Genomic DNA, 26,653 nt, shown 5'->3' on the forward strand with positions numbered 1-26,653 from the left:
ATATTAATCTATGAATCTAGCTTGGAAGCGGCCTCTTCGCATAACCGCCGAATCTGCTCCCATCTACGAACCAACCTTTCTCCTTTCCTTTTGACGCTCTCATCCTGCTCCGCGCGGAGCATCTCATGCAACTTCTCCAGAGCTACCCCCGCTTCTTTAGTATACGCCGCAATCCAACCCGCGATGGTTCGATTTACATGGCGCTCGTCCGGCCCAGGTCCTTCGCCGCGGACATATTTTCGCCACGAGCGGCGGGGCATGTGCTTCATACTTGCGGCGACTTCGGTGCGGTAGCAGGGGCCTATTTCGGTAACGCGGTACTCACTGGATTCGTTTCGGTTAGTTGGAAAAAGTTAAAAGCATGTCTGTCATTGGGATGGTACCCGTAGTAGCCTTCATTTTTGAGATCTTCCACCTCGGATGAGGTGAGGTCGTTAAAGATGATGTCGTCGAGGTAGACGGCATCGGAAGCATTCGTATCGAGGAAAAATCCGTCTGTTATCTGTTAGCCTAGCAAATGGTAATGGATAGGGATGAGGGAGTGTAAGCACATTCGACCAGGAGGAAGTCGTTTGAATGAGGACCGTAATTCATGTATACCTCCTCTCCCTTCTCTGATTCCGTTGTCACTATAGATCACCAAGGAACTCGGAGGAAGAGGTAAACCAACCGTATTTCTTCAATGTCAAAAAATAGTAACGTTCTTCGTCGAACCACACCTTACATTTCTAACGCCACCATCAGTTTCAATGTCTTAACTCACAACAGGAATTTAAGTCCATACCGCTCCATCTACATGATTGAAATAATCTGCAAACGGCACCAGCGCTAGCGCCTCGTTCCAGTCCTCCGGCGGCGATTCCCCTGGCGGGACGTAGTAGAAGCTGCGCGTGTTGATAATCAGCCAGTAGTACGAGAACAATTCCCAGTCGGTCTCGGGGAAGGCAGCGAGCACTTTCTCCCAGGACTCGCGGAGGCGCCGTTCCTGCTGCGGGAGAAGCTGCTGGTATCGGCTCTCGTCCGAGCTATGCCTTTTGGAAAGAGTGTTCCATTGCCCCGACGCTGCGGGTGGAATAAGAATACCGGAAATGTCGTTCGCCCGGCGCAATTTCTCCGGCCAGAGAACAGGCAGCTCATCCTCGAGGTCTGCACGACTCGGCCAGACAGCACGCCAGAGGTCGTATTTTTGAAGCAGCTCGCGATCTCCATGAATAAGATACGCGGCCATAAGACCCTGGAGAGGAATTCCCTCCTGGAATGGTTCTCTGAATGTTGACGGGATGTTCTCGATGCTCAATATGGTGGACCGAGGGACAGTCAAAACGACTTCGTTTTCCTGTTTATATATTTCAGCGCATCGCGCCTCAGGATTGAAAATGACGGTGATTAAATACATGAATATCGCGCGTCGCAACCATGCCCATGCCACGGCCAGGGATACTTGCGGGCTCGACGCCGTTGATCTGAACGCCCTGCTCCTCTGCCCACCGTTGGAAGGCGGCATGCGGTTCGCCAGCTGGTTGAGGCAGGGCCATGCCGACTTTACTCGGGATCAGTTGTTTCGGGTTAAACGGTTATACCGGAATACGACTGGACGGCAGGACATGTTATGCTGAGCTTAGACCTTTCGGTTTATCTATTTCACTCTTGACAAAACATGCTGTCGCACCTTCGGTAGTCCAAGTTTGGGCTCATTGATCAAAGCTCGGAAATAATCTATGGGGCTAACCCTAACCATACTAACCATTTGTGGCTAGACGATTAACGTACTTACTTATAACAGAATAGTCGCTGCAGCTCAAAGCTCCGATCGATCCATCAATCGCATGATATGAGCAGTTGATCTGAACCCTTGAATTGGGAAGCTACATCCAATGCTCATGCCACGCTGAAGACGAGTTTGGTAGATAATGCCGGCTCTATCACGACGTGGCCTGCTCGTTGCGGAACGAGCAGTGACCGCCGTCCAAGTCCCGCATTCAGTATCGTTTGCGTGCAGGTCGTTTTCCGTGCTAAATCGGCCGCCGCCGAACTATCCCGGCCATGTGCCATTGACGTGCATTGAACGCGGCGCTCTAGCAGTGGGCTCCGCGTTGGGCTCGCTGCTGAATCCGAGGAGAGGAGGTTGGTTTGAATTGCATCCATTCTACGAGGCAATTGCTGAGGCAATGGACTAATTCTGTCTAGATCTCATTGCTGCACTGGGTGAGGCTACGGCGACTCCGTTCTTTATTTATCGGCTTCGCGATGTGATGCTGTCTCACCCTACCGGCCGAAGAATCCTCCGTGACCGTCCCCGAATCACCTCGCAGACGCTCTCGCTTGATTACTTGCGCTCGCTGCCGGAGAATACCGTCGGTCGCACCTACGCGACATGGCTGGACCGGGAAGGCGTCTCACCAGACACCCGCGACAGCGTTCAGTACATCGATGATGAAGAGTGCGCGTACGTGATGCAGCGGTATCGGGAGTGCCACGACTTCTACCACGCTATCACGGGGCTCCCAACGATGGTCGAGGGAGAGTTGGCGCTCAAAGCTTTTGAGTTTCTGAACACGCTGATTCCGATGACGGGGTTGAGCTTGTTTGCCATCATGCGGCTGAAACCGGCCGAGCGGGAGCGCTTCTTTAAGCTGCATTTGCCCTGGGCTATTCGAAGCGGCTTGATGAGCGACGATTTGATCAATGTTTATTGGGAGGAGCAACTCGAGCGTGACGTGGATGAACTGCGTGCGGAACTGCGGATCGAGAGACCGCCAGATCTTCGGGAGATTCGACGCATGATGCGCGAACAGGCGAAGCGCGATAAAGAGATGGCCCAGTGAGCATCATCTTCGTAACGGCTATGGATGCATTGTACTATATTAATGATACTGCATAGACCCATCTATACCGTACTCAAACAGTTCTTTTGGATCGTCGAATCGTAACTTGTTCATAACTGGGGATGTTATAGATCCAGCAGGTCGTCATCATCATCCCATCCGCCCTTGCGTCGACTGTAGACGATCTTCTGTTCCTGTTCCTCCTTGCGCTGGTTCTCCGCGACAGCGTTGAGGAGTTCCTTGAGTTGTTCTTCGGTGACCTTTTGTCGCAGCTGTCCTGTCTGCGCCAGCATGATCAGGCGGTTTTCAATGTCCGTGGCGCGCGATTCTTTGACCATGCGAATGCGGCTTAGGCGGTCAGCAGCGGCAGGATCCAGGATCTGGTTCAGGATCGCGGCACGTCGTTCAGCTTAAATCGCATGATTTAGCTTAACTGTCATTTTTCTGGGGAGGGGGTCACGCGCGTTTATCGTACCTTCGGCTTGCCTGGTCAAAGTCGACGTTAGCCGGCGAATCCGAAAACTACACTTTTTCGGTACGCATAGAAAACTTGCAGACTTACCTTCGCTGCTCCTCCGGACTTGCGCCCTTGTCACCATCCTGGCCCAGTCCCTGCTGCTGGAGCTGCGCAAGTCGTGCGCGGCGAATCTAGTGTTCAGTTCTCTGTCAGTACGGCCCCGATCGATCCGAGTACTCTTGGATTGACTTGTTAGGGACGTACCTCCTCAAGCTCGGCGTCCGCCATCGTTTCCAAACTTCCAACTCCGAGAAATGTTCTGCTTGTTCCTGTCCTAATATTGATCAGCAATTCTGCAAGCTGACTGCTCCCCGCCTTCGAGGGGTTTTCGTATTTCCTGTTCAGGCATAGCGTCAGGTGAGGTAATCTGAACGCCAAGATTTCCATACGATTCTGCTGGCCAATCAGGACCCAACTCGTGACGATTTCCTGATCCGATCTCGTGGGTTAGTCAGCTCTGCGCCACTCTGTCTCGGCCTGAGGACAGCAAAGAGCCTGGCGAGCGCAAGGCTTCGCTGCGAGACCGGCACGGCGCACGGCGACAATCGAGTGGCTGCGGGCCTTCGATGCGCTTTCGAGCTTCCTCTCTGCGTCCCTGCCGGGATTTCCGCGTCTTTTCCGAGCCTTGAACCGTCCTGTCGGTTGTCTCCGCTCTCTTTTTGCCTCTCGTTCGCTGCCTGCAACGCCCCGGTCGCTTCTCCGTCCGGCCTTGGATAAACCTTGTAGGAGTCTGAGAACATCTCGCTCTCCTTCTAACCTCGCCACAACATCGCTTTTGTCCGGTCAATTCACAGCCCAACTCGCGGTCGGGGGATTTTTCACATGGCACAGACCATCTGACGGATCTGTGTTTCACTTGACCTCGTCTCTTTTTCTTTCTTTGATTTATTCTTACACCCTGCGCATTCGCTCCCTCGAGTTCCTCCAGGTGTTGTGCGTTCGTTTTGCGGTTTATTCGGCTTCGGTGATCAAGCGCATGCCCGTCTGTAGTCGACATGGCAGAGTATGGATACCTACTGAACAATTGGGAGCCATATGTGCGGCTAACGTTGCGTTCGCGAACAGCCTGTTAGCGTTCCATACCTTTGGACACTCCAGCTTTCTATCAGCGCCCACCATGCTGTCTCGGTCGAATAATCATCGCCGGTCGGCGTCGACCGAACTCCATCGATCCTCGTCGCCGAATCGGCTCCTTCCTCGAATGAAGTCTAGCAATGCGCTGCTGGAGTTCAGGCGGAACCAGCGGGGGTCTCATGCGGGGCTGGAGGATTTGCCGGAGAGCAATTTCAGCACGTTGCGAGATCCTCGGATCGCTAGTACCACCGACCTCCCGCAAACAGCCGAATCCGAGCATCACCCGGACCTCAACAGGGAAGTGGCCTTGCTGAGTCAGAAGCTGGTCCAGGCGATCAACAATCAGACAAGTCTGGATGACTCGCTTGCCGCTACTAGACAGGAATTGGAGCAGACGCGGGATCGTTTGGAGGCCGTCGAGTTGGAGAACCAGAGATTTAGAGAGGACCTTGCGCAAGGTGTCTTGGTTAGGCGAAGTGATATCGATCCGGAAATCCGTTCGCTTAAGGCCGCTGTTGCAGAGGAGCGCGCGCAGCGATTACTGGCAGAACAAGGCAAAAAGAACATCGAGCAAGAGTTGGAGACGCTCACCGCCGCGTTATTTGAGGAGGCGAACAAGGTAATTTGCATTTGCAAATTCTATGATTATAACGGAGCTGATATGTTTTAGATGGTTGCTGCCGCCAAACAAGAACGAGAAGCAGTGGAAAGGAAAAATGAACAACTCCGTGCCCAAATCAGGGACACGGAGATGTTGGTTGCATCTCAGAAAGAGCAGCTCGCTGAGCTGAAGGGTGTCATGGCCGAGATGAACAGCAGCCGTGACGAGACAGACACGCACACCAACATTTCCACTACTCCCTCATCTCCTGCGGTGAACAAGCACTCCAGCCTGAATCGATTCCTCGATTCCACTCATTTTTCGCCCTCGTCAGCAGCGCCAGCGGATGTAGCTCCCGCACCGTCGACGCAGTTCCCTCATCTGTTCAAGCTTGTTTGCCGCACTGACATTAGCGCGTACGAGGATTTTCGTGATCTGCTGAATCAAGCTCGTTCCTCGAAGCCTGCGAGTCGAGTGGCCAGTGGTTCCTACGCTGGTCTGAATGTCATGGGCTTGGGAAGTCTGGCGGCTAGTAGTTTCTCGAATGGATCATCGGTCTCGCTATCTGGCGCCTCGCAAAGTCCGACGCCCAGTGGCAGTCCTCAACCATCGACGGCGCACGTTCCGCTCAAGGAAACTCGCTTCTACAAGCGGATTCTCACCGAAGACATTGAGCCAGCACTACGCCTTGATACCGCGCCGTCCATCTCATGGCTTACTCGCCGCTCTGTCATGAGCAGCATTTGCGAGGGCGGACTGGTCGTTGAGCCAATGCCGATGAATTTGCGGAAATACGGTTTCCCTTGTTCGCTCTGCGGTGAGAAGCGGCAAGGTAACATCAATGAGCGAACTCATCGGTTCCGGACATCGGACAATGACAACGCTCAGCGGTACCCTCTCTGTGTGCTGTGTCTGGAAAAGATGCGGGCGTGCTGCGATCTCACGGGTTATCTCCGGATGATCTTGGACGGCCATATCCGGGTTGGAGATGGGGAGGAGGAGAAAGAGGCTTGGGAGGAGACTGTTCGCCTACGCGAAAGGATCTTCTGGGCGCGACTAGGTGGTGGGGTTGTCCCGGCGTTTATTCCTAGTGAGCATTCTACTGTCGAAGACGAGCAGAGACAGAAGCGGAATTCAAAACCACCGTCTCGTGCGCCGTCGACTGAGGTCCCTGTGGTTCGCGAATCACCCCTACGTCGCCAGGAAACCCCGGATGATCCATTCGTCTCGGACGCCAAGCATGCCTCGGTCGGGGAGACTGTCATATCCGCAGAGGCCCGAACGGAGGCGGAGCCGGGAACAAAGGAGCATGACAAGGATGTGAAAGAGGAGCGCACGGACAATGAAGATTTGCGACTTGACAGCGGTTCTGTCTACTCTCAGCCAGCAGATGTTAAGCAATCTGAGGCCCCTGTATCAGATGCTCACCCCGCCGATGTTCCATTTGATGCCCCCTCCTTGGATGCTCAGCAATCCGGAACAAGTCCGCCGGACGTCAACCCGGTTGATGTCCCTCTGCCTGACAGCCCTTTTGATACCCGGCCGTCCGATGCTCCTCAGGCGGACGCTACTTCATCTGATGTCGCCCCTTCGAATGGCAACGAGCCCGAGGCGTCTTCCCCCAATGCTCAGCCAACCGATGCTCCGCAACCCGAATCTCAACCGGCCGACCCCGAGAATGACGATATCGACCGTACCCCCACCGTCGCCACTGCTAATGAAAACCGTCTCTCCATGGCCATTGCTCGACTCCGCGCTGTCTCCTTGAGCTCGGACTCGAGCACTTACTCACTGCGGTAAATCCAAACTCATGATCGCCGCGAAACGACCTTTTCTTATTCTTCCAAGGACCCGACCCGACACCCGATTCTTTCACCACACGCTTGTATTATTACTAACTTGACTGCCTTTGTTTTTCTGTCCATATTCTATTAGTCGTTTTGATATATAGGGTACCCATGATGCCTGGTGCATTCATGGTAAAGATGGAAAAAATCAGCAGCATGATCATGGTTCTTGATGATTATGCCTGATTTTTTGGGGGGGTCTTTTTTAATCGCTTTTTACTCGTTTTCTGATTCATGTGCTTGCTCGGAGTCGATGGTGTTACCTCTTGGTTCTAGTTGGAGAGCATGAGAAGATGATGAAAAGCAAGATGGAGTGGATACATGGATCAGGATCCGATGCAGCATGCATGGTGTCCCTTTTTCTTATTTTGCTGATGAAGTTCAAATCATAGTTATTCTTTTTTATACTAGATAATAATTGCTATTTATTTTCGAAATATCTATGAATTCATATTCTTGATTGATTCTAGAAGGGAGACATCATAGGCGCCAAATCCAAATAACAAGCGATGCAAAACTCCAAACTCCGGTAATATATACCATACAGGAAAGGAATCATCATGAAATACAAGCTAACAGCAGACGACGAGGACGTTATTATTATTACTGCTGCGGTGGTGGCCGCGGAGGCTGCTGCCCATACCGCTCGTGCAGACTTCTAATCTGCTCCTGGATATTCGTCGTCTGCGGCTTTTGCGGAATAATTGCCGGACCCGGCGCGGGTGCGGTCGTACCGGGTGGTTGCTGCTGGTTCGGATTTGGCACGACAGGTGTAGGGAGGTATCCCGGCACACCGGGTGGCAGAGCCATACGCTTCCGGCGCGATTCTTCCTCGGCCTCGACTTGGTTGTTCCCGACGTTGGTTGAATCGAAAACGTCCTGGCGCTGGCTGGCGAGGCGCTTGAGGTTGTTGACGACGTCGAAAGTGGAGAGGTTTGTGGTGGAGGCGCGCTCGTCGGCCTTGGCGCGCTGCTCTTTCCACCGCGGGTCAAGCAGCTCGATACGCATGTGGTGGTCGAGCTCATTGACGGGGATCTGCTGGTGACAGTTGGGACATAGCGCGGTGGCGCCGCCCTGGTTTTGGCGTCGGGCTTGCGCGCGCGGAACGTAGTCGGAGCGGATACGCATGGGAGGTTGGCCGGGAGGCGCGGTGGGATGGGGTTGTGCTGCCGGGGGCTGCTGAGCGGTGGTGGCCGGCTGGCGGGTCTCTTGTGCGGTCGTCGCGGGAGCAATAGGGGCAGCTGCGGTGGTTGTCGGTGGCGGTGGTTGTTGTGGTCCTGGGGCAGGGGTGATTGCTGGCCCTGGCGGCTGCTCGGGAGGATAAGCGTTGTAATAGGTCGGCTCCTCCTGGTCTGTGGGCATCGCCTCCTCGATCCGAAGCGTGTTAAGAGACATCTTGGCCTTTTGCTCCAGCGATGCCGATTGGAGATCGCCCAGTGAGGCCGGCGGTGGCAGATCCATCTGGTCGTCTGCCTCCGTGAAGAGTACGGTCTCCACGACCACAAAATCATGCCAGTCGATTTGCTGATATTCAATGCGCTCCTTCTCTGCTTCCTCCTCCTTTTTCTGCTTCTGCTGCTCTTGATATTTGACCCATTCAGCCCGCTGCTTTGCCCGCTCGAGGACCGAGTATTTGTCCTTGATGTTGCGCTCCAACGCTTCTATTCGGCGTTTTTCGGACGTCGCTTCATCAATGCCCTCCGAAGACAGCAGGATGCGGTACTGATCGACAAGTCGCGTGAAAAACTGGTACAGACTGTGTTGTGGACGGAGAAAGTCGAACTGATAGTTGCCCGCTTCCCTTTGCGACAAAGCCGTCATAAACGACTTGCCTCGCTTCGCAACGAACAGCGCTGTCAGGTTGACAACATCCAAATCCTGCGCGTTGATGATCGGCATCCGAGCCGAAAAGTGGAATTCTGGTGGCGGTGTTGGCCCGGACGGCTTCTTCTGCGCCGCGGCCGCTCCTTCACCTGGTCGTCCAGCAGCGACATCGGTTCCTCTCCCTTCTTTGATCTCCTGCAAGCGCCAGCGATAGAATGGAGCGTATGGATCCTTCGGGTCCAAAAAGGAGAATTTGGGGTTCGTGTTTTCCTTGGCTCGGACACGTTCTGTGCGCGTTTGGGTCAGCGTTCGCAAAGTTACCATCGCAAACTCAATCAAAATCGTACCTTCGAAAACAGGCCCGTTTCGTGCGACATATCCTGCAGTTTTTTCGACGATTGCTGCGCGATGCTGTCAGTACTTAACATTGTCACCTTCAAATCATCAAAGCAACTCACCCCGAATGTCCTTGGGAGGCACGACGATACCCTCCGGAGGCTTCCCTACATCGTCGAGGGTCGTTGGCGTCGACGCGCCATTGCCGTTCGCCACTGTCGCAGCCATCTTGACGACAGATTAGGCTACAAACTCTCTGTCGTGGCGAGTGTCATTGGAGTTGCTGGAATTTGATCCGCGATGGAGGGCGCGGCTATTTCGCCTTAGTCGATTGTAATGCGATGTGATTGGCCAAGTAGACGCGCGGGTAATCTTAGATCCCGCTAGCCCGATATGGCAAATCTACTACAAGAAAGCAACGATTTTATCGCGAAGAATGCGCCGAATGGCTGCTCTGAAAAAAATAAATTAAACGGAAGAAATATGTGGATCATGGGCTGAAGGAAGTCTCGGAATTTTGTAGTTCAATAACTGAAAAATGATCGTGCCGATGGCAACTGGTGCTATGAAACGACCGGGGGGCCGGGGTCAAAAGCCGCAGCCAAGCTTCGCCATCTGGCCTGAAGTTGGCCTCTTGACAGCTCGAAGCGTCTAAACTTCACGACTGGTCTCTCGTTTTTCCTTCGATTGACGTTTAAATTTCTCTTATAATGGCTTTTATGTTTTGATCTCGCTGGACGCTCGTTATTTCATTGGTTTTCCTTTCAATTCGGTTCTGGGGATTTACCTTCGTATTGGAGATCCTGGTTGCACCACTGTTTCCTTGAACACCTCAGCCTCGTTCCCCCGTTGTTTGTTCCTCTGTTTGGGCCGTGTCGGTGCGCCAAACGATGCCTCCTAAGTCCAAGGACGTCTTAGCCGTCCGACCTCCTACGGGAGGACCGTCGCCGACTCCGGATTCCAAGTCGAGCAAGGCCACGAAACGCGACTACAGCTCAGACGGCGTCCAGGACCATGACATTTTCAAGCTTCCCGTGTCCGACTACAAATGGATTGCCTTCTTGTTGCTCGTTGCCAGCGCTGTGCGCTTGTTCCGGATCTACCAGCCGACAAGTGTTGTCTTTGATGAAGTCCAGTACGTTCGAACAAAGCTCCCTTGTCGAACAAGACGCTGACATGCACGGCTGTCTGTAGCTTTGGCGGGTTCGCGAGAAAGTACATCAAGGGGACATTCTTCATGGATGTGCATCCTCCCCTGGCAAAGCTGCTGATTACCCTGGCGGGATACCTGGCTGGTTTCGACGGTAACTTCACCTTCAAGGAGATTGGCATGGACTATATTGAGCCGCGCGTTCCGTACGTCGCGATGCGCATGGTTCCGGCGGTCCTCGGCGTCTTGACCGTACCCTTGATGTTCTTGACATTGAGAGCCTGGGGTTGCCAGACTGCCACTGCCGCTTTCGGTGCGCTGCTGGTGACATTTGGTAAGTAGTCTCGCAGTCAATGAACGTACTGCACGCGGATGCTAAGACTCTGTAGAAAATGCATTGACAACGCAATCTCGCTTCATCCTCCTCGACTCGCCGCTCCTCTTCTTTACGGCACTGACCGCCCTTTCCTTCACTTGCTTCACGAACCAACACGAGCAAGGTCCATCGAAAGCGTTCAAGCCGTTGTGGTGGTTCTGGCTAGCCTTGACGGGACTTTCTCTCGGCGCAACATTGAGCGTTAAATGGGTCGGGCTGTTCACCGTTGCTTGGGTTGGCTCGCTCACAGTCCTGCAACTGTGGGTTCTCCTGGGTGACCCCGAGACGGTCACGCCGCGACGTTGGTTCAAGCACTTCTTTGCTCGCGCATTCTGCCTGATTGTAATTCCTCTCACTTTCTACCTTGTGATGTTTGGCATTCATTTCACGTGCCTTCGCAACTCCGGCGACGGTGACGGGTTCATGTCTCCCGAGTTCCAATCCACTCTGAAAAAGAAGGGCATGAAGGATGTTCCCGCGGATGTCGTGCTGGGTTCGCGGGTCACCATCCGCCATCACAACACGCAGGGTGGCTATCTCCACTCTCATCCGCACATGTACCCGGGCGGCAGTAAGCAGCAGCAGATTACACTGTACCCGCACAAGGATGAGAACAACCTCTGGGTTGTCGAGAACAAGACGCAGCCGCTGGGTCCCGACGGAACTGAGATCAAGGGTCCGTATGCTTGGGACAATATGACAGTCAACTACATCAAAGATGGGGACGTTATCCGTCTGAACCATGTTATGACCCAGCGCAGACTTCATTCGCACGATATCCGTCCTCCAGTCACCGATGTAGATTGGCAGAACGAAGTGTCTGCCTACGGATTTGAGGGCTTTGACGGGGACGCCAATGACCTGTTCCGTGTTCAAATCATCAAGCACATGTCAGATGGAGAGGTCGCCAAGGAGCGGCTTCGTACCATCCAGACCAAGTTCAAGCTCGTGCACGTCATGACAGGTTGTGTGTTGTTCTCCCACAAAGTCAAGCTCCCTGACTGGGGCTGGGAGCAGCAGGAGGTAACCTGTGCTCGCGGCGCCACCCTCCCTAACAGCGTCTGGTACGTCGAGACAAACTCGCACCCAGCCTTGCCTGCGGATGCCGAGAAGGTCAACTATCGGCGGCCCGGGTTCCTGGGCAAGTTCTGGGAACTTCAGCGCGTCATGTGGAGGACCAACGCGGGGCTTACCGATTCTCACAACTGGGAGTCGCGACCGCCGTCGTGGCCGGCCCTGCTGCGCGGAATAAATTTCTGGGGCAAGGATCATCGGCAGGTGTACCTCCTGGGGAACCCATTGATTTGGTGGTCATCGAGCTTGGCGGTTGCGATTTACGTCGTGTTCAAGGGCGTTGCCGTCTTGCGCTGGCAGCGGAGTTGTAACGACTATCGCAATGTCACATTCAAGCGCTTTGACTACGAGCTGGGAACCACGGTGCTGGCGTGGGCCTTCCACTATTTCCCGTTTTACCTGATGGCTCGGCAGCTGTTTTTGCATCACTACTTGCCCGCTCTGTACTTTTCGATCATGCTGCTTTGCCAGATGCTCGACTTTGTATTCTACCGCATTAAGGCGCTAAAACTCGCATCGCGGCCCGGGATTGGCAAAGCGGCCATGGCGATTTTCCTGGGTCTCAGTGTCGCGATATTTGTCATGTACTCTCCTCTGGTCTACGGCAACCCCTGGACCCGGGATGCATGCAAGCAGGTCAAGCTTCTGAAGTCGTGGGACTTTGACTGCAACACTTTCTACACTAACGTAAGTGTTCCACCATGGCAGGCTCCTCTATGGAGCTTTTTCACCGACATTAAGTGGACACACGCATGGTTTGGTGGGGAGTCGTGACTGGGATTCTAACTAGCGGGGTTCATTCTAGTTGAGCCAATACAAGACGCAGTACGTGAGGACGGATGTTGCTGCGAAATCGAGCGCGACGGCACAATCGACTGCGCCAAAAGCCCAGGTCGGCGGTGATGCCGCAGTCAAGCAGCCGCAGCAAGCCGAGGCAGGTAAAGGACAAGGAGCAGCAGTGTCGGAAGACCCTTTGCACGACGTGGAACTGCTCCGACGCGAGAAACGTGTGGAATTCCGGGATGAAGCCGGCAATGTGCTGGACCCGGAACTCGTCGCGTCGCTGCACAAGGAAGGCAAGATCTCGCTGGAGACTCGGTACGAGACGCGCGACCGGTACTTGGACGAGAAAGGCAACGAGGTGCATCAGGTGAAGCGTGAGCACCGCGAGCCACCGAAGGATTTCGAGAAGAAGCGTTAGGTGCATCCGCGGAGTATCTGGTTGTATCTTAGGGGAGGTTTTGTATCTAGATTCTCAATTGTCATGCTTCTTGTGTCTCCATGTATAATCATGAATTTACTTTCAAGGTTACAGTTCACGATTCACTACGTAGACATAAACATATACATTGACAAAGAAAACAAGAGATTGAATCAGGAGAGTCCATTTGTACACGGATCTAGTCAAATACTTCTAAAACGGTTTTCATCTGTTCGACGCAACTTGGGACAGGCTCCCAACATTCCTACCACTATTTAGTAGTCATACTCCTCCTTGCCGTACTTGTTGAATCGCTCATGCAGATCCTATATCGATACATCAGCATTCACCCTTAAGCAAACCGAGTCAGGTGAGGTAGGAAGGAAACCCACCGCCGGCAGCGTCACGTTGGGCACAATGACCGTGTTCAGAGCGCTCGGAGCATTGCGCAGGGGCTGGCTCTTGTCACCGTGGGGGTGGTATCGGTACTTGTAGACCTTGCCCTCCTCATCGCCTTCCCAGGGCATGGAGCTCTCGCCGATGCGGACATTGCTCTCAGAGGTCACAGACGTGGGCTTGCTGCCGAAGTACCTTTTTCGCCAACAAAGTCAGTATCGAATCCGTTCGTTGTTTTGCATCCTCATGGCCCCATGGATTGGCCATGCATCGTATGACATCAACCGTCAACAGAGAAGGCAAAGAAAATATTTACCATCCAGCAAGCAGGAACGCGCCCGACATGACACCGAGGAGAACCTGAAAAGGTGAGTCAATAAAAGCCCATTCTCAACCTTTCCGGCAAGCCGGGAACATACATAGAGCTCGGGATCACGCTTGGAGCCCTTGTCCAAGCCGGCCTCCTCAATCTTGGAGGCGCTGTAGAATCGGCGAGGAACCACCGGACGAGCAAACGCCTGGCGGGTAAAAGCTCGGCGAGCGGCCAGCGCAGCAATTGACGACATGGTGAACTCGTCAGAGGGGTTGGTGGTGGACGGACAGGTAAAAGGATCGCTTTGAATTCAAGTGCGGTTACAGTTGGTGCAAAGCGTCACTCCAGTTCGGAATGGATCGCACGGATCAGGTGATTCCGAAGCTGGAGGGCGTTGATTATGTCAGCAGTACTCAGTGTCACGTGATTAAATATCTTGGCATGCCCTCGAGTTATGAGTCCGAATCGGGAAACCGGACAAAGACATCGGAGCATTTAGAATGAGTGATCAGTTATTTAATCGCTCAGACTCTTTTAGAGTTTACAGTCTTTCGTCTTATGCACGGAGTAAGTCTCATCCAAAATACAGTTTGATGTTGATACGTGCTAAGAAAGTTCTTAAGGTTAGCAAACGCAAAGTTCGAGGCTTAGATCGAGGGCACGCTAGCTCGTTAGGGTAAGGTTAGTCACGTGAAAACCTTTTGGGAGATGACGTCCGTGCAACCAATCAGGGAAAAGCGCGGCATCGTCTCTTCTGTCATCCCGGTTCCTCAACGGCTTGACTGACTGCAGTGTCCGCGTGCCAGGGGTCTCTTACTCCCTTCGTTCATTCTTTGTTTTCTTTCGCTCTCTTTGCTTTCGTTCTTTACATTCAGCAGCCAGAATTTTAAGAGTATTTTTCTCGTCGCTCCTTTGCCTCCTTGCCACGCCCCTCAACGCCATCTGGCTACGACCCTCTTATCCCTTGCAGGCACTGAATCCACGACACACCAAATAAATTCGCTGTATGAATTGCCGATGACCATGCCCGAGTTGCAATAACATAATCACCACAAAAAGAAATCGCGGAATCAGAATCGAGATCGTTGCCTACCCGCCATGGCCGACTCGAACGTTCACGGCCCAACCGCGGGTCTCAGTATCCCTCGCCCGCCGTCACCCGGCGGGATCTCGTCCCGAATGACAGATATCGTCTCTGAAGATGGCAATCAAACCGTGACGCAATCGGTGACGCAGTCGCAAAGGCGTGGTTCGACACAGTATCGCCCGTCTTCGCGACGGGGCCAACCGGGTATATCCTTTGGTGCAACGGCAGCCCGGCCGGGCAGCTCGTCCAGTCGCATGAGCCGTGTGACCCAAACTCATGTGCCTTCTCTCACGCACCAAGCGTTCTTCCGCCCGATGAGCTCGCAGAGACTCCAGGCCCACCGAGGTCCGCGCCCTCCGACACAAGGTCCAGCACCAAGTTCGCCGCCTGCGGATGAGCCCGAGGACGACCGGACTCGGCACCGCCACAGCTTGCTCTCGAATAGTACCGTCCGCGCGGGTCTTCAGGCAATGGACTTGGAGGTGCCGCCGTCCCGCGGCACCGATTTCACAGACCCGATCATCCCGGACCGGAACACGTCAAACGCCAGTCCCACCGGCAACACCACCACCGCTCGAAGCCTCGGGGAAAGCGTTCAACTTCTCCATGAGCGTGAAAAGAAGCCCATGCCGGGCAGCCGGCTGAGCATCAAGTCCTATGCGCCATCGAATCATCTGCGCGATGACCCACCGCAAAAATCTCCCATGTCGTTCCGGTCGGGCCTGTTGACACTGCAGAACAAGAACGAAGAGGTGGAGGATGAGCAGGATCGATCTCATCAGAGGCTGTCGTCGACTGGCTCATCGGCTGCCCGGTCCATGAAGCCGGAACCGCAGCAGCCGACGGAAGACCTGGGCCGGAATTACGAGTATTTTACCGGAAATAATGTGTTCTTTGGCAAGGGAAGGTTTTTGAACTCCCGCGACAAACCAATCAATATCGCGACTGGGTTGCTAGTGATTCTGCCGGCAGGGCTCTTTTTTGGATATTCGTACGATCTCCCTCTTTCCGACTGTCTGTTCCACCGCTTACTTTAAGTAGGGCGCCATGGCTATGGCATAACGTCTCTCCTGCTATTCCCATAATATTCGCTTATTTGTTCTTCATCTGCTTCTCGTCCTTCATTCATGCGTCGACAGTGGATCCGGGGGTACGCTTGATTTTGGCCTTGTTTGAACGCGCTTGTCTAACTTCAATGGTAGATCTTTCCTCGCAATCTACATCCAATGCCGCCGACGGATCCGTCCGCGGACCCGTTGGCGCTGGGCCCACCCACCAGTGATTGGGTGATGGTCAAGCTGGCGACATCGGACGTCGCTGCAATGGACGTCCCAGTGAAATACTGCAAGACTTGCAACATCTGGCGCCCGCCGCGATGTTATCATTGCCGCGTGTGCGATAACTGCATCGAGACGCTAGACCACCATTGCGTGTGGCTTAACAACTGCGTCGGGCGGCGCAACTATCGATACTTTTTCACGTTTGTCAGCACGACCACCATCCTTGCCCTGTATCTCATGGCCGTTTCCTTGGCGCACATCATTATTTACCAAAATCGGAACGGTATCACCTTCGGCCAATCCATTGATCGATGGAGAGCGCCCTTTGCCATGGTCATCTACGGCGCTTTGGCCTTTCCGTACCCTGCAACGTTATGGGCCTATCATCTCTTCCTTATGGGGCGTGGGGAGACAACGCGCGAGCACCTCAACTCGCGCAAGTTCAAGAAGGCAGACCGGCATCGGCCGTTCACCCAGGGTAACATCTTGCGCAACTGGATTGTTGTGCTGTGTCGCCCGCGGCCGCCGACCTACATGCAGTTCAAGAAACCGTATCAGCAAGGGGACCAGCGGTTCGCGACCCAGAAGCGCAAGTTCCTGGCCAACAAAGATCTGGAGGCGCAGGCAGGACTGGAAATGCAGCCCGTTTCGCCTGCGACTCAAGAGAACCCTTCGTCTTGATTTTTGTTTCTAGTATTGCGGGCGGCGTTCGGGTGGCTTTATATTTTACATTTCATAATGAACAACTCGTGTTTCCAGTTCTGGCGTGATGGCATTCGCATTGAGTGGCCGTTGTTGGTTTGATATCCTGTGGTAGTTGAGGCATGCCTTATTCATAGACTAATCCACTCGCTTCCCTAAGCATTCTGTCATGAGTAGCACCGTGATGAGAGGTGCAAAACGTGTATTCCGCCGTAGTGAATCCAAGAATGTGGCTGGAAACGCCGTGGCGTTTCCACTATCTCAGTAGATGAGCGACTCAGCTCTCCGCTCTCTTTGTCCTGACCGCATCATTGCAGAGAGAGAACTGGAGGTTTGGCATCTGAAGACACCGCATTGTCTCCATCAGCCGCAATTAGATTCAGTGATGAGTCCAGAATAGACTTCTGGTCTGGGGACCCCAGCACCTCGATCTTTCGTCTTCTCGTAATCGCTGACTACTAGGCGCTATCATCTACGACACCACTTCATAACTAGCCAACAGAATCCCCCCGCCCCCTTTTTTTCCTTCTTTCCTTCTGCTCTCCATGTTCGAGTCCTTGGTCAATTTCTTCTCCTCGTCGTCGCCATTGCCCGTGTCTTCTTCGTCTCCGCGTCCGCCCGGGGCCAAAATGGCCGACTCTTCGCGCGCGTCGTTGGAGCCTGCTTCACATGACCAGGACTACGACAACACACTGATGCCCGCCCACCACCACGCCGACGAGGCCATTGGCGTGGATTTCTCTGGCCCACTGCTGACTCCTGAGGCCAGCCGCTCGGAGACATCCAGCAACCACGATCTTCCCGCGGCAGATGACCCGGTGGCTGTGCGGGCGAAGCCGGCGCGCGTGACGCGTGCTTCGCTGCGCGCTTTCGAGGATCACCAGCAAAAGGGCGCCAACGATATCAAAGACACCTTAAACGATGAGCACGACAGCTTAATCGATGCGTCCGTATTTTCTGAGTCGAAAACGCCGGCAGTGTCCGGCAGGACGGTCGTCCCTTGGGTATCCGACCGCCCCTCGCTTGGTGCCTCGCGCCGTGCCAGTGCGGCTGCTCAGGTCGAAAAGAAGTCGCGGAAAATTGATCAGGAGAGTAACGAACCGACGCAATGCGAGACTCCAGTTTCTCTCAGCTCGTCGCCGCGGCGTCGCTCTCTGCGCTCGCGTTCGGAACAACAGCCAGCTGAGGAGTCCCCCGCCAATGACACAAGTCCTACTACCCCTGAACCCGCCGTAAAGGAAGCAAAGAAGGAAGCAAAAAAGCCACATAAGCCTGCGACTCCCCTCCGCCGCTCGTCACGGCTTAAAACCAAGGGGCCAGCTTCTACGGTGTTAGGGAAGCGTCCTCGGAATGCAGCTGAGGCAGCGGCGCAGGAACGCCGCGCCAGTCTACGCCCAAGACGCTCACTGCCCGCAAAGCTAGAGGGGGAGAAGAAGGAGGAGGCACCGGCTGCCAAAAAGCGACGATTGTCAGAAAGCGATGTGTCGTCGAAACAGAAAGACCAGGAGGAAAAGGACGCTGCTGCCAGCTCCGCCGTGCCTCGTTTCCGGCGCAAGAAATGGTTGTCGCAGGGTTTGTACGTTGGGCTGGAGGCTCCTACGAGCTACGGGGATGAGGAGGAGGAGGACGAGGAGAAATATACTAGCAGCAGGGGCGGTCGAATGACCAGGCGTAGAAGCGCTGGCAAGAAGAAGCCGCGAAAGTTACTGCCATTGCCCATGTATGCTGGACAGAGGCTGATTCAGAACGGCCGGGATTTCAAGTTGCCGTTTGACATTTTCTCGCCGCTGCCACCGGGGCAGCCCAAGCCGGACGAGTGGAAGAAGATGAACAAGAGTAAGATTACCGTCCCTCGACTAATGAGCTCCATTGACACGTAGATTAGACGTGTTCGTTGGCGAGGCTGCCAGCATCTGGCGAGAACATAAGAACATCGAGCTGTCCAAGTGCCTCTGCACAAAGGAAACTGGCTGCGATGAAAACTGCCAGAACCGGTACATGTTTTACGAGTGCGACTCGACCAACTGCGGCGTTGGGCCTGGCTGCGGCAACCGCAGTTTTCACGATCTCAAGGAGCGAATCAAGGCCGGCGGCAAGTATAACATTGGCGTCGAGGTCATTAAAACCCCTGATCGCGGGTATGGTGTGCGTAGCAACCGCACCTTTGAGCCGAACCAGATTATCGTCGAGTACACGGGCGAAATCATCACACAGCAGGAATGCGAGCGGCGCATGAGGACCATTTACAAGAATAACGAGGTGCTTATTTCTGAGTTACCGCGACTGATGGAGCTCCGCTGACGTAGCATAGTGCTACTACCTGATGTATTTCGATCAAAACATGATCATTGACGCAACTCGCGGGTCGATCGCGCGGTTTGTCAACCACTCGTGCGAGCCCAACTGCCGCATGGAGAAGTGGACGGTTCAAGGCAAGCCGCGCATGGCCCTGTTCGCCGGCGACCAGGGCATCATGACAGGGGAGGAGCTGACCTACGACTACAACTTTGAGTGCGCCTTTCCCACCCTCGTATAGTGGCACTGCTGACCCGATGTAGTCCATTCTCGGCGAAAAACGTGCAAGTCTGCCGCTGCGGCGCCCCGAGCTGCCGTGGTTTCCTCGGCCCGCGACCAAAGGAAAGGGAGCAGCGGTCTAAGGAAAAGAATGGTGGTCAGATGCACAACAGCAACAGCAAAGAAGTTCCAAGCGCAACAACCGCCGGCACCAAACGCAAGGCCACAGCAAGCAAATCGAACGAGTCAACTTCCCGGCTCAGCAAGAGGCGCAAGCTGGTCCCAACCACGAGACGACAAGTGAAGCAAGCAGTGACAAAGTCCAAGGCCGTTGCTGCCAGACGTGTGGCGACCGCCAGCAAGCGCCAAACATCCGCAAAGGCATTCAGAACCAAGACCGTTAGCAGCAAATCCCGCGTGACCAAAGTAACCACTAAAAAACAGCGAGCCACCACATCCACTGGTAAACGGAGGCGAACGGTCCAAGCAAAAAGCAAAGGGACAAGAGTCACAACCAAAACAACTACAACGGCGAAAACGAAGCGGAAGCGACGGTCACAACAGTCGCAACCAGAGAAATCGAAATCTTTTTCACCCACTAAATCAAAATCTCCAACTAAACCGCAGAAAACCCGGTCGCCTACCAAGGCCGCCAAAGCCGCTACCAAACTGAAACAACCCTCCGCATCGGAGCAAGTACGGATGAAGCTTAAAGCGGCGATTCAACGATCTACTTCTTTGAAGAATACGACAACGAGAAAGAAGAAGATGCTGTCAACAAGGACGAAAAGCAAAACCAGCCAGCAGGGACAAAAGAAGCTGAAGCAAAAGACGACTAAAAGCAATGCCACGGGCAAGGGTAAGGGAACTGCTAACCCCAAGAAGAAAGCAACAGGCGTGAAGAGAACGACGAAAGTGGTTAGGAAGAAGGCTCAAGCATGAGAATCTTCCATCGACCTTTGATCCGAGCATTATCGTTGCCCGCGAATCGAGTTCTCGTTGACTGATTGATTGAAACCCCTGTACGGATAACCTCCATGAACTGTACTATGTCTGGACGGGATTGAGTTGAGCTCAAATGGACGGATTGGAACGGAATGGGATCAAGGAAGCAAGGACGAATGGGTGGGATCGGAGGCCAGGCGCAGTTTGATCGATTAGCTTAGTTTAGTTGATTTCTTAGCTGTCCTGTACTATAGTTATACGAAGTATCAGTTAGGATACTGTACTACGCATGCTGAAAAACTGACTCGCTCTCGACTCGAGATGCTCATTCAAGTCCATCTACAGTACCTAGGTCCGAGCATATATAGATCAGAGATCAACAAACCCTCGCACCATGAACCCAAATTCATATTGCTCCGAAACGCCACGAACCCATCCCACCTCTTAACGTTAAATCCGACGTTCTCAATTGTACAGATGTGTAGCATAATAGCAGTACATAGCTTTTTTTTCATCATCATGAGGATGATGCGCTCGGCTCGTTTGTGTTGTTGTTGTCGGTGTTGGGCTGATCGGCAGCAGTGCCCTCGTTTTCTTGCGCGGGAGGATGCTCCTGCTGCTCTGCTTGTTGCTCTGATTGCTCCTGCGTCTGCTCTTGGGGTTGTTGTGACTCTTGCGTCTGTTCCGCTTCCTGATGGACCGGTGCGGAAGGAGCAGCAGTAGCGGCCTGGGTCGGATCGGAGACTGGAGCTTCTGTCACCGGAGCCGGAGCCGGAGCAGGAGCGGAGTCTGTTGGAGGAGCGCTGATCTCTGGAGGTTGTGGTTGGGGTTCGGTTTCGGGCTGCGGCTGCACTACTGATGGTTGGGGTTCTGATTCTGGTTGAGGTTGTGGGGCCGCGGTCAGTGACTCTGCTTCTGCTGGTTGCTCCGTTGCTGAAGGAGCTTCGGGAGCCTCCAGTGCCGCCGGAGCCGGAGCGGGAGGAGGAACATCGGTAGTAGTGGTCTGCTCGACGCCCTCCATGGCATCGGGTGCGACGTCTGCGACGGGAGCTGGTGCTATCTCCGGAGGAGCTTCAGGAGGCAGCATCTCTGCCCCCGGTGTTTCCTCATGCTTGACCCCGTTGCTTTGCTCGGCTGGCACGGCCGCCGGAGTTGACGTTGATGTCTCTGTAGGCGCTGCCTCCTTCTCAGCCGACGGAGCTTCTGTCTCCGTCTTGACAGACGGGGTTGGTGTGACCTCTTCTTGCCCCTTGCTGACGGACGTTTCGTCTTCGGTGCGCGCGCCTTCGCCTTCTTCCTCTTGCTCCTCGTCCTCCTCTTCTGGTCGCCCGTCTTCCGTGCCATCCGGACCGTGCGAGACGGTCGACTCCTCCCGTGAGAACATGACCCGCTTGCGGCCGCGGCCGCCAAATCCTTTCCCTCTCCGCTTCGGTGGCGGGGGTCCTCGCCGCTTGGGAACAGCCGGCGTGGTGGCCTCGGGGCCGGCGACAACGACACCGTCGGCATTGGCCACACCCACACCGTCTACCACTGTTCCTGGAGCCGGAGTCATCTTCGTCACCGTCGCGTTCTCGTGCGCTGGTTTGGCCTCAGATTCGTCCTTGATCTCCCCTTCGACCGTCTGGCCCTCCGGGACCCAAACGTCATAAATCGCAATGTTGCCCGTGGCAGGATCGACCTTTTGCACTTTAGTCTTCCGCATCGGCTGGTTGCCTGTCGAAGTCACCGCGTTGGCCGTTCCCGCCGCACCGTAGAGAGAGGGCAATCCTGGTCGCCGCGGCGCCAGGTACTCAATCTCGGGAGGCTCGACATGGCGCGGGATTTGCGTCCACCGGCGCTCCTTGAAGCTCCGCTCGACCTTTGTTGCCACGGGGGCAGTGGGCTCGTCCACATCCCCGAGATCTTTTTCTTCCTCCTCAACGTCCTGATGCTTTGCTGGTCGTAGGTAGATGTAACCGGCGCGCGCGGCACGCAGCAATGCTCGGCTCTGGGGGGGGAGGAGATGGCTGTCCTTCGGCATGGGCAGTTCCGGATACTGCTGGTCGACGTTGTTCCCGGCGGCACCAGCCTGCGAGTTGTCGGACGACGACAATGTGACCTTCCGGTCTTGGGAAACAGTATGCACTTGGCGCGTCCAGCGACGCACGGGCAGGCCCTCGAAAACGTCATGTTCTGCCTGGCCGCCCCGATTGCGGCCCGCGGCGCCGCTATCGCCGAACTGCCGTCCGGATCTTGACGACCTAAACTGTGCGCAGAGTCAGGTGAATCCGATGCATCACCAAAATACTCCGTATCGCGCCAGATTTGGAGCGAGACTGATGAGTGTGTACGTACAGGTGGCATTGTAGAAGGCCCGTTAACCGGGCTGAACTGCTCGAAACCCTGTCTCAGTCACAATCTTCTTGGGATATAGTCTCAAATCAGGTAATTGTACCGTTGCGCAATGTGCGCACTGCAACCAAGCGAAAGCTGGTATCAGAGCTGGTCGTTTTGGACGCGACATGGCCGATTGCAGGGAGATATCTAGTCACGTGACTATATCTAACCTATTTACGGCGCAGACTTGCCCGTTACAGTTGTTAGGAAATAGATGTCGAAGAGGAAGGCTTGACTCTCAACGATACTACGAGATCTTCCTTTGCGCATCGTTTCAGTATGATTGAAAAGGCACAAGCTCACTACAATGACCAGATTATGGTCAATTTACTGGCATCCGGCTGAATGGTTCGGATGCTCGACTCGCACAAGCAAAACTCACAATCATGCACACTGAAATTTGCAAAAAGTACCCCCGGGCAGGGTTCTAGGCAGGGGTTTGATTGCTTGATCTATGGAAAGGCAGCCATGTCATCATGTGCTCAAAAGGCGGCTGCTTCTGTTACCATTTGACAGAGGTGCCGAACGCCGTCGTTGAGTTAGGATGCTGATGCTTATCAACTTGCGCATATATAAACTGAGCTCGGTAGCCGAACGCTGGCCGTCGTTATCGTAACTTCCGTGATGGGTGTAGGAGGAGCGGACCTCTTCTTGTCGTCTGACCATGATGAGATCTGCAAACTAATTGTCATATTCTGGCGTACTTGCTCCCCCAACGATGAAGCAGAAAGCGACCGCCTTGACATGCTGCACAAGAGGTGTCTCTAGCTGCTACCCAAGAAACTCTACCTTGCTCCAATCAAGAATCCGCTGTGGGTGATCGACCATTGCAACTGGGATAGGTATCTGGACCATTGATTTTGGTCAGTTTTCTTGCAGATTTGCCGACGTAGAATACGACGCTTACTTGTCGCAGCGGACCCGCACCCCAGGCACAGGTAATGAATACAATTTGGAGCGATCTCAGATGAGCAGGATTCTGAGATCGAATCAAGTGATTGGTTGTGACTCGAGCCCGACTCAGTTGACTATGTCAACCTGCCGAAGAATTTGTGATGAAGTCTCTTGACTGATACGCTTCGACAGGGTTCCTCCGAACGTGAAGTTCCTGGTGGACGACATCGAGTCGGACTGAGTGTACGAAACGCGAGCCATTTTGACTTACCCATCTTAACACTAACGTAAACCAGATCAGTCAAGCCTGGCAGCTGGGTTGAGTTCCAGGACTGGGACGGGTGCCCCTTCTCGGAAGATGACAGCTTCAACGGCACCGCTCTCCAACGGTACTACGACGAAGTCCTCGGCGCGTTCGAGAAGGCCGGCTACGGCGTCCGTCCAGGGCCCAATTTGGAGCAATGGTTCAAGGACGCTGGCTTCGTGAATATCCACCTGGGGAGGGTTCGTATTTCCTCAGCGTCTGGTCAAAGGATCGCCATCTTGTCATTCTTCTGCCTCTGTTTCCAAACACAAATCAAACAATAGTCTAGAACTGACCTCGTCGTATAGAAGAATATCGGCGCCTGGAATCAAACCCAGGCCGAAGCGAACGCCTTCGAGGGCGTCGCCCTGGCGGCTCGAACGCGACACAAACAGTACACAAAAGACGAGGTCGTTGTTCTTGCCAGCCAGCAGAATCGCAAAAGTCACTCGATGTTCGACTTGTAAGTATCCACGTAGCCTGTGAAAACACTACTAAGCACGAATGGCACCCGCAGTTATATCATTTACGGCCAGCGCCCTGAGAATTAACCGAGTGAGATTTGGATGGTCAGTATGTGCATCCACGTCGGGCGTGTAGAGTCGTGGAGACTTGTCGGGTAATGTTCTAAGCATGAGAACGAAGTGTTTGAGGCTGAGGCCATCTCTTCCGAGTCGTCCGTCAACCTGGCCTGCTATGGAGCTGTCTAGAAACAATGCCTGTCCTTGACTTAATGAACAAGGAGGGATGGACTGTTCGAGTAGAGATGGTAAATTATTCATTTCTATACAACAATATCATTTCCAAAGAGCTATTGCTGCTCGGGCGTGACATGGCCAGTTACAATTTCCGGCGGAGCAATCAATCCCATCTGAAAGAGTCAGTCTTTCATTCATACTTGCAGATACCAGATTAAGACGAAGACAACTCACCCTTGATCCCGGTCTCTGATCCTGTCTCCTTTATTTCCAGTCTCTTTGCCCTGGAAAATAGTCAGCATGATGCTCTCCAACCTCCGGATACATTTCACAAACTCACAGTCTTCTGCCCCTCCACAACCAGCTTCTCCAATTGGTAGAACTGACTGACTACCGTTTGCCTCTGAAAGCAAGTCAGTACTGAAGCCCAACGTCGGAGGCTCCTCGTGTAGTTTAGCCATACCTTCAGCATCCTCAAATTCTTCAGCCCCTCCTGAATATATTCTTGAATCTTTCGCTCTTCGGTCTCGTGCTGGCGCGCTCGGAAAGCGTCCCTTGTCCGCCGTTTCGCATATTCCCGAAAGTTATAGTTGGGGAACTGCGCCGATTGTCGCAGAAGAGAACGGAACTGCATTAAAGACCGAACGGTCAGTTCTGCTCGTATATACCGTATTCATCCCACGAACGGCCACGTACCAAAGAGCGGACCTGGAAAGCCGTATCACGGCTTACTGTCGACAGTTGCGACATAATATCGACAGATCTCTCAGATTATAATAAGACTCGGACGGAGAAAAGGTAGAAACAAAGATCGGATGGACCGGCACTAGGACTTTTCGCAGTCGTCGTATAAACTCTTCTTCTCCGTCGACTCGAGTTGATCTCGGCGGAAAACAGCCAGCGGCAAGGACGGCAGCAGATCAAAAAAACACTGTTCGAAATCGGTCAAGCGCAGGAATCGAATTTCCTGCGAGTTCTATTGAGTCGAATACCGGAAGTAACAGCAGAATCGCAGGTGGCGCATCCGGGGCAACTTTTTTGCTGGGAAAGATAAAACTTGGGAACCGCGACGGACGGAGGCGTTCGGTTTGTCCACTCGCTTTGTCGCGCACGCGCACGTAAAAAAAACTCTTTGTCAGAGCTATCCACAGAGATCCGCTGTGATATTTGGCAAAATATTTGCCTACGGATATCTGGAGGAAAGCTGAAAGTCAGAAATTCTCGGAATCGGCTTCTTAGAGGCTCCGGCCAAGCTTGGTCCGGCGGGAAAAAACGTCATTCCCAAAGTCGCAGCTTTGTCCGAAACAACACCACAACAGTCACTCCAGACACAGCATTCTGGTCTGTTCTGTTGCAAATCAGAACAAAATTCAAAACACTGAGGCTTTGACACAATGTCTCAATTACCGACTCCCCCATTGTCTCGTGAGGCTTCAGAAGAGCCAATCTCCGACTCCGGAGCTGCTACGACTACAGACCAGAAGCTCGTTGAGCTCGACGCGCTGCTCGAACGCTATCTGCATCTTCTTGACAGACATCAGAAATTGCACGTTGAGCTAGGGAAGAAGCTATCGTCAGTAAGTCGCCTTCAGTTCCCCGGCATTTTCTACTTGTCAAGATCCTGACGTTGAACAGGGATTTCTCGCACTCTCACATGCAAACTATTGCGCTGCGCCGGGCCGAAGATATGGGCAGGATTATTACGATGAGCGCATGAAGGCTACGAGACGGACGTGAGTTGTGCCGTTGCGCAATTCATGCCGAGAAGTCGCTGACATCGCCAGAAGGGTCATTGCGAAACATACCCCATGCAAGAACGATTCAGAAGCCCCAGAAACTTGGAATTCCTTGGATGGGATACAATTTCAAACGAAAAATGAGTCCACATTGCCACCTGAAGATGAGAGTGATGGAGACGAGACTTCAAGCAGCGACACCGAGACCAAAAAAACCAAAGATAAAGATGATCAGAGTAATCCGGTTGACGGGAATGGCTCGGGTAAGGACGAGAGCACAGAAACTGTTTCGGAGACGCAGGACGAGAACAAGAGAAATCGGTCGGGACGGCGCCGGAAGCCGTTCCGATCAGAAGATCCCCTGTCTTGGTTTGGGATTCTAGTGCCTCCCTCCTTGCGCAATGCGAAGCAATCATTCAGCGATGCTGTTAATGATACTATTCCCCAGCTAGCTAGCGTTGCACTCGAAATGCGCGTTGTCGAGGGCCTCGTTGGTGACCTTCGAAAAGAGATCAATGGGGAACCTGCCACTTCAGGCACCTGAACTTTGATAACAAGCGCGCTCTATTATGGAAACGTTTCA

General features: G+C 53.7%; 13 protein-coding genes across 13 annotated transcripts; 7 read left to right on the forward strand and 6 right to left on the reverse strand.

The window, feature by feature from the left end:
* Positions 1–8: 8 nt before the first annotated feature.
* Positions 9–1,535, reverse strand: VTN49DRAFT_1691 (uncharacterized protein; the record flags this gene model as incomplete). Its single annotated transcript, XM_069409333.1, has 6 exons — positions 9–324; positions 384–495; positions 552–614; positions 671–728; positions 785–1,336; positions 1,395–1,535. The coding sequence occupies 6 exons, from the start codon at positions 1,533–1,535 to the stop codon at positions 9–11; spliced, it is 1,242 nt and encodes a 413-aa protein (XP_069270730.1).
* A 375-nt stretch (positions 1,536–1,910) lies between these two features.
* On the forward strand, positions 1,911–2,825 carry VTN49DRAFT_1692 (uncharacterized protein; the record flags this gene model as incomplete). The annotated part of the gene is made up of 2 exons (XM_069409334.1): positions 1,911–2,124; positions 2,188–2,825. The coding sequence occupies 2 exons, from the start codon at positions 1,911–1,913 to the stop codon at positions 2,823–2,825; spliced, it is 852 nt and encodes a 283-aa protein (XP_069270731.1).
* Positions 2,826–2,950: 125 nt separating this feature from the next.
* VTN49DRAFT_1693 (uncharacterized protein) lies at positions 2,951–3,729 on the reverse strand (the record flags this gene model as incomplete). The annotated part of the gene is made up of 4 exons (XM_069409335.1): positions 2,951–3,234; positions 3,301–3,311; positions 3,388–3,473; positions 3,547–3,729. The coding sequence occupies 4 exons, from the start codon at positions 3,727–3,729 to the stop codon at positions 2,951–2,953; spliced, it is 564 nt and encodes a 187-aa protein (XP_069270732.1).
* A 608-nt stretch (positions 3,730–4,337) lies between these two features.
* Positions 4,338–6,817, forward strand: VTN49DRAFT_1694 (uncharacterized protein; the record flags this gene model as incomplete). Its single annotated transcript, XM_069409336.1, has 3 exons — positions 4,338–4,345; positions 4,408–5,035; positions 5,087–6,817. The coding sequence occupies 3 exons, from the start codon at positions 4,338–4,340 to the stop codon at positions 6,815–6,817; spliced, it is 2,367 nt and encodes a 788-aa protein (XP_069270733.1).
* Positions 6,818–7,467: 650 nt separating this feature from the next.
* On the reverse strand, positions 7,468–9,252 carry VTN49DRAFT_1695 (uncharacterized protein; the record flags this gene model as incomplete). Its single annotated transcript, XM_069409337.1, has 3 exons — positions 7,468–8,975; positions 9,036–9,089; positions 9,147–9,252. 3 exons carry the CDS (start codon positions 9,250–9,252, stop codon positions 7,468–7,470), a joined length of 1,668 nt encoding a protein of 555 aa, XP_069270734.1.
* Positions 9,253–9,914: 662 nt separating this feature from the next.
* Positions 9,915–12,825, forward strand: VTN49DRAFT_1696 (uncharacterized protein; the record flags this gene model as incomplete). The annotated part of the gene is made up of 4 exons (XM_069409338.1): positions 9,915–10,159; positions 10,219–10,508; positions 10,564–12,311; positions 12,430–12,825. The coding sequence occupies 4 exons, from the start codon at positions 9,915–9,917 to the stop codon at positions 12,823–12,825; spliced, it is 2,679 nt and encodes an 892-aa protein (XP_069270735.1).
* Positions 12,826–13,100: 275 nt separating this feature from the next.
* Positions 13,101–13,787, reverse strand: VTN49DRAFT_1697 (uncharacterized protein; the record flags this gene model as incomplete). Its single annotated transcript, XM_069409339.1, has 4 exons — positions 13,101–13,151; positions 13,218–13,416; positions 13,538–13,581; positions 13,641–13,787. The coding sequence occupies 4 exons, from the start codon at positions 13,785–13,787 to the stop codon at positions 13,101–13,103; spliced, it is 441 nt and encodes a 146-aa protein (XP_069270736.1).
* An 845-nt stretch (positions 13,788–14,632) lies between these two features.
* On the forward strand, positions 14,633–16,582 carry VTN49DRAFT_1698 (uncharacterized protein; the record flags this gene model as incomplete). The annotated part of the gene is made up of 3 exons (XM_069409340.1): positions 14,633–15,612; positions 15,663–15,771; positions 15,824–16,582. 3 exons carry the CDS (start codon positions 14,633–14,635, stop codon positions 16,580–16,582), a joined length of 1,848 nt encoding a protein of 615 aa, XP_069270737.1.
* Positions 16,583–17,148: 566 nt separating this feature from the next.
* Positions 17,149–20,059, forward strand: VTN49DRAFT_1699 (uncharacterized protein; the record flags this gene model as incomplete). Its single annotated transcript, XM_069409341.1, has 4 exons — positions 17,149–18,439; positions 18,489–18,862; positions 18,915–19,114; positions 19,162–20,059. The coding sequence occupies 4 exons, from the start codon at positions 17,149–17,151 to the stop codon at positions 20,057–20,059; spliced, it is 2,763 nt and encodes a 920-aa protein (XP_069270738.1).
* A 520-nt stretch (positions 20,060–20,579) lies between these two features.
* Positions 20,580–22,405, reverse strand: VTN49DRAFT_1700 (uncharacterized protein; the record flags this gene model as incomplete). The annotated part of the gene is made up of 2 exons (XM_069409344.1): positions 20,580–22,307; positions 22,397–22,405. The coding sequence occupies 2 exons, from the start codon at positions 22,403–22,405 to the stop codon at positions 20,580–20,582; spliced, it is 1,737 nt and encodes a 578-aa protein (XP_069270739.1).
* A 657-nt stretch (positions 22,406–23,062) lies between these two features.
* On the forward strand, positions 23,063–24,187 carry VTN49DRAFT_1701 (uncharacterized protein; the record flags this gene model as incomplete). Its single annotated transcript, XM_069409345.1, has 6 exons — positions 23,063–23,198; positions 23,281–23,301; positions 23,355–23,376; positions 23,629–23,836; positions 23,945–24,099; positions 24,154–24,187. 6 exons carry the CDS (start codon positions 23,063–23,065, stop codon positions 24,185–24,187), a joined length of 576 nt encoding a protein of 191 aa, XP_069270740.1.
* A 310-nt stretch (positions 24,188–24,497) lies between these two features.
* On the reverse strand, positions 24,498–24,968 carry VTN49DRAFT_1702 (uncharacterized protein; the record flags this gene model as incomplete). The annotated part of the gene is made up of 4 exons (XM_069409346.1): positions 24,498–24,507; positions 24,569–24,618; positions 24,675–24,737; positions 24,798–24,968. The coding sequence occupies 4 exons, from the start codon at positions 24,966–24,968 to the stop codon at positions 24,498–24,500; spliced, it is 294 nt and encodes a 97-aa protein (XP_069270741.1).
* A 760-nt stretch (positions 24,969–25,728) lies between these two features.
* On the forward strand, positions 25,729–26,614 carry VTN49DRAFT_1703 (uncharacterized protein; the record flags this gene model as incomplete). The annotated part of the gene is made up of 3 exons (XM_069409347.1): positions 25,729–25,911; positions 25,970–26,067; positions 26,122–26,614. 3 exons carry the CDS (start codon positions 25,729–25,731, stop codon positions 26,612–26,614), a joined length of 774 nt encoding a protein of 257 aa, XP_069270742.1.
* Between the last annotated feature and the right edge of the window lie 39 nt (positions 26,615–26,653).

Source organism: Thermomyces lanuginosus (assembly GCF_041956635.1).
Source record: "Thermomyces lanuginosus strain ATCC 200065 unplaced genomic scaffold VTN49scaffold_22, whole genome shotgun sequence".
Lineage (NCBI taxonomy): Eukaryota > Fungi > Ascomycota > Eurotiomycetes > Eurotiales > Trichocomaceae > Thermomyces > Thermomyces lanuginosus.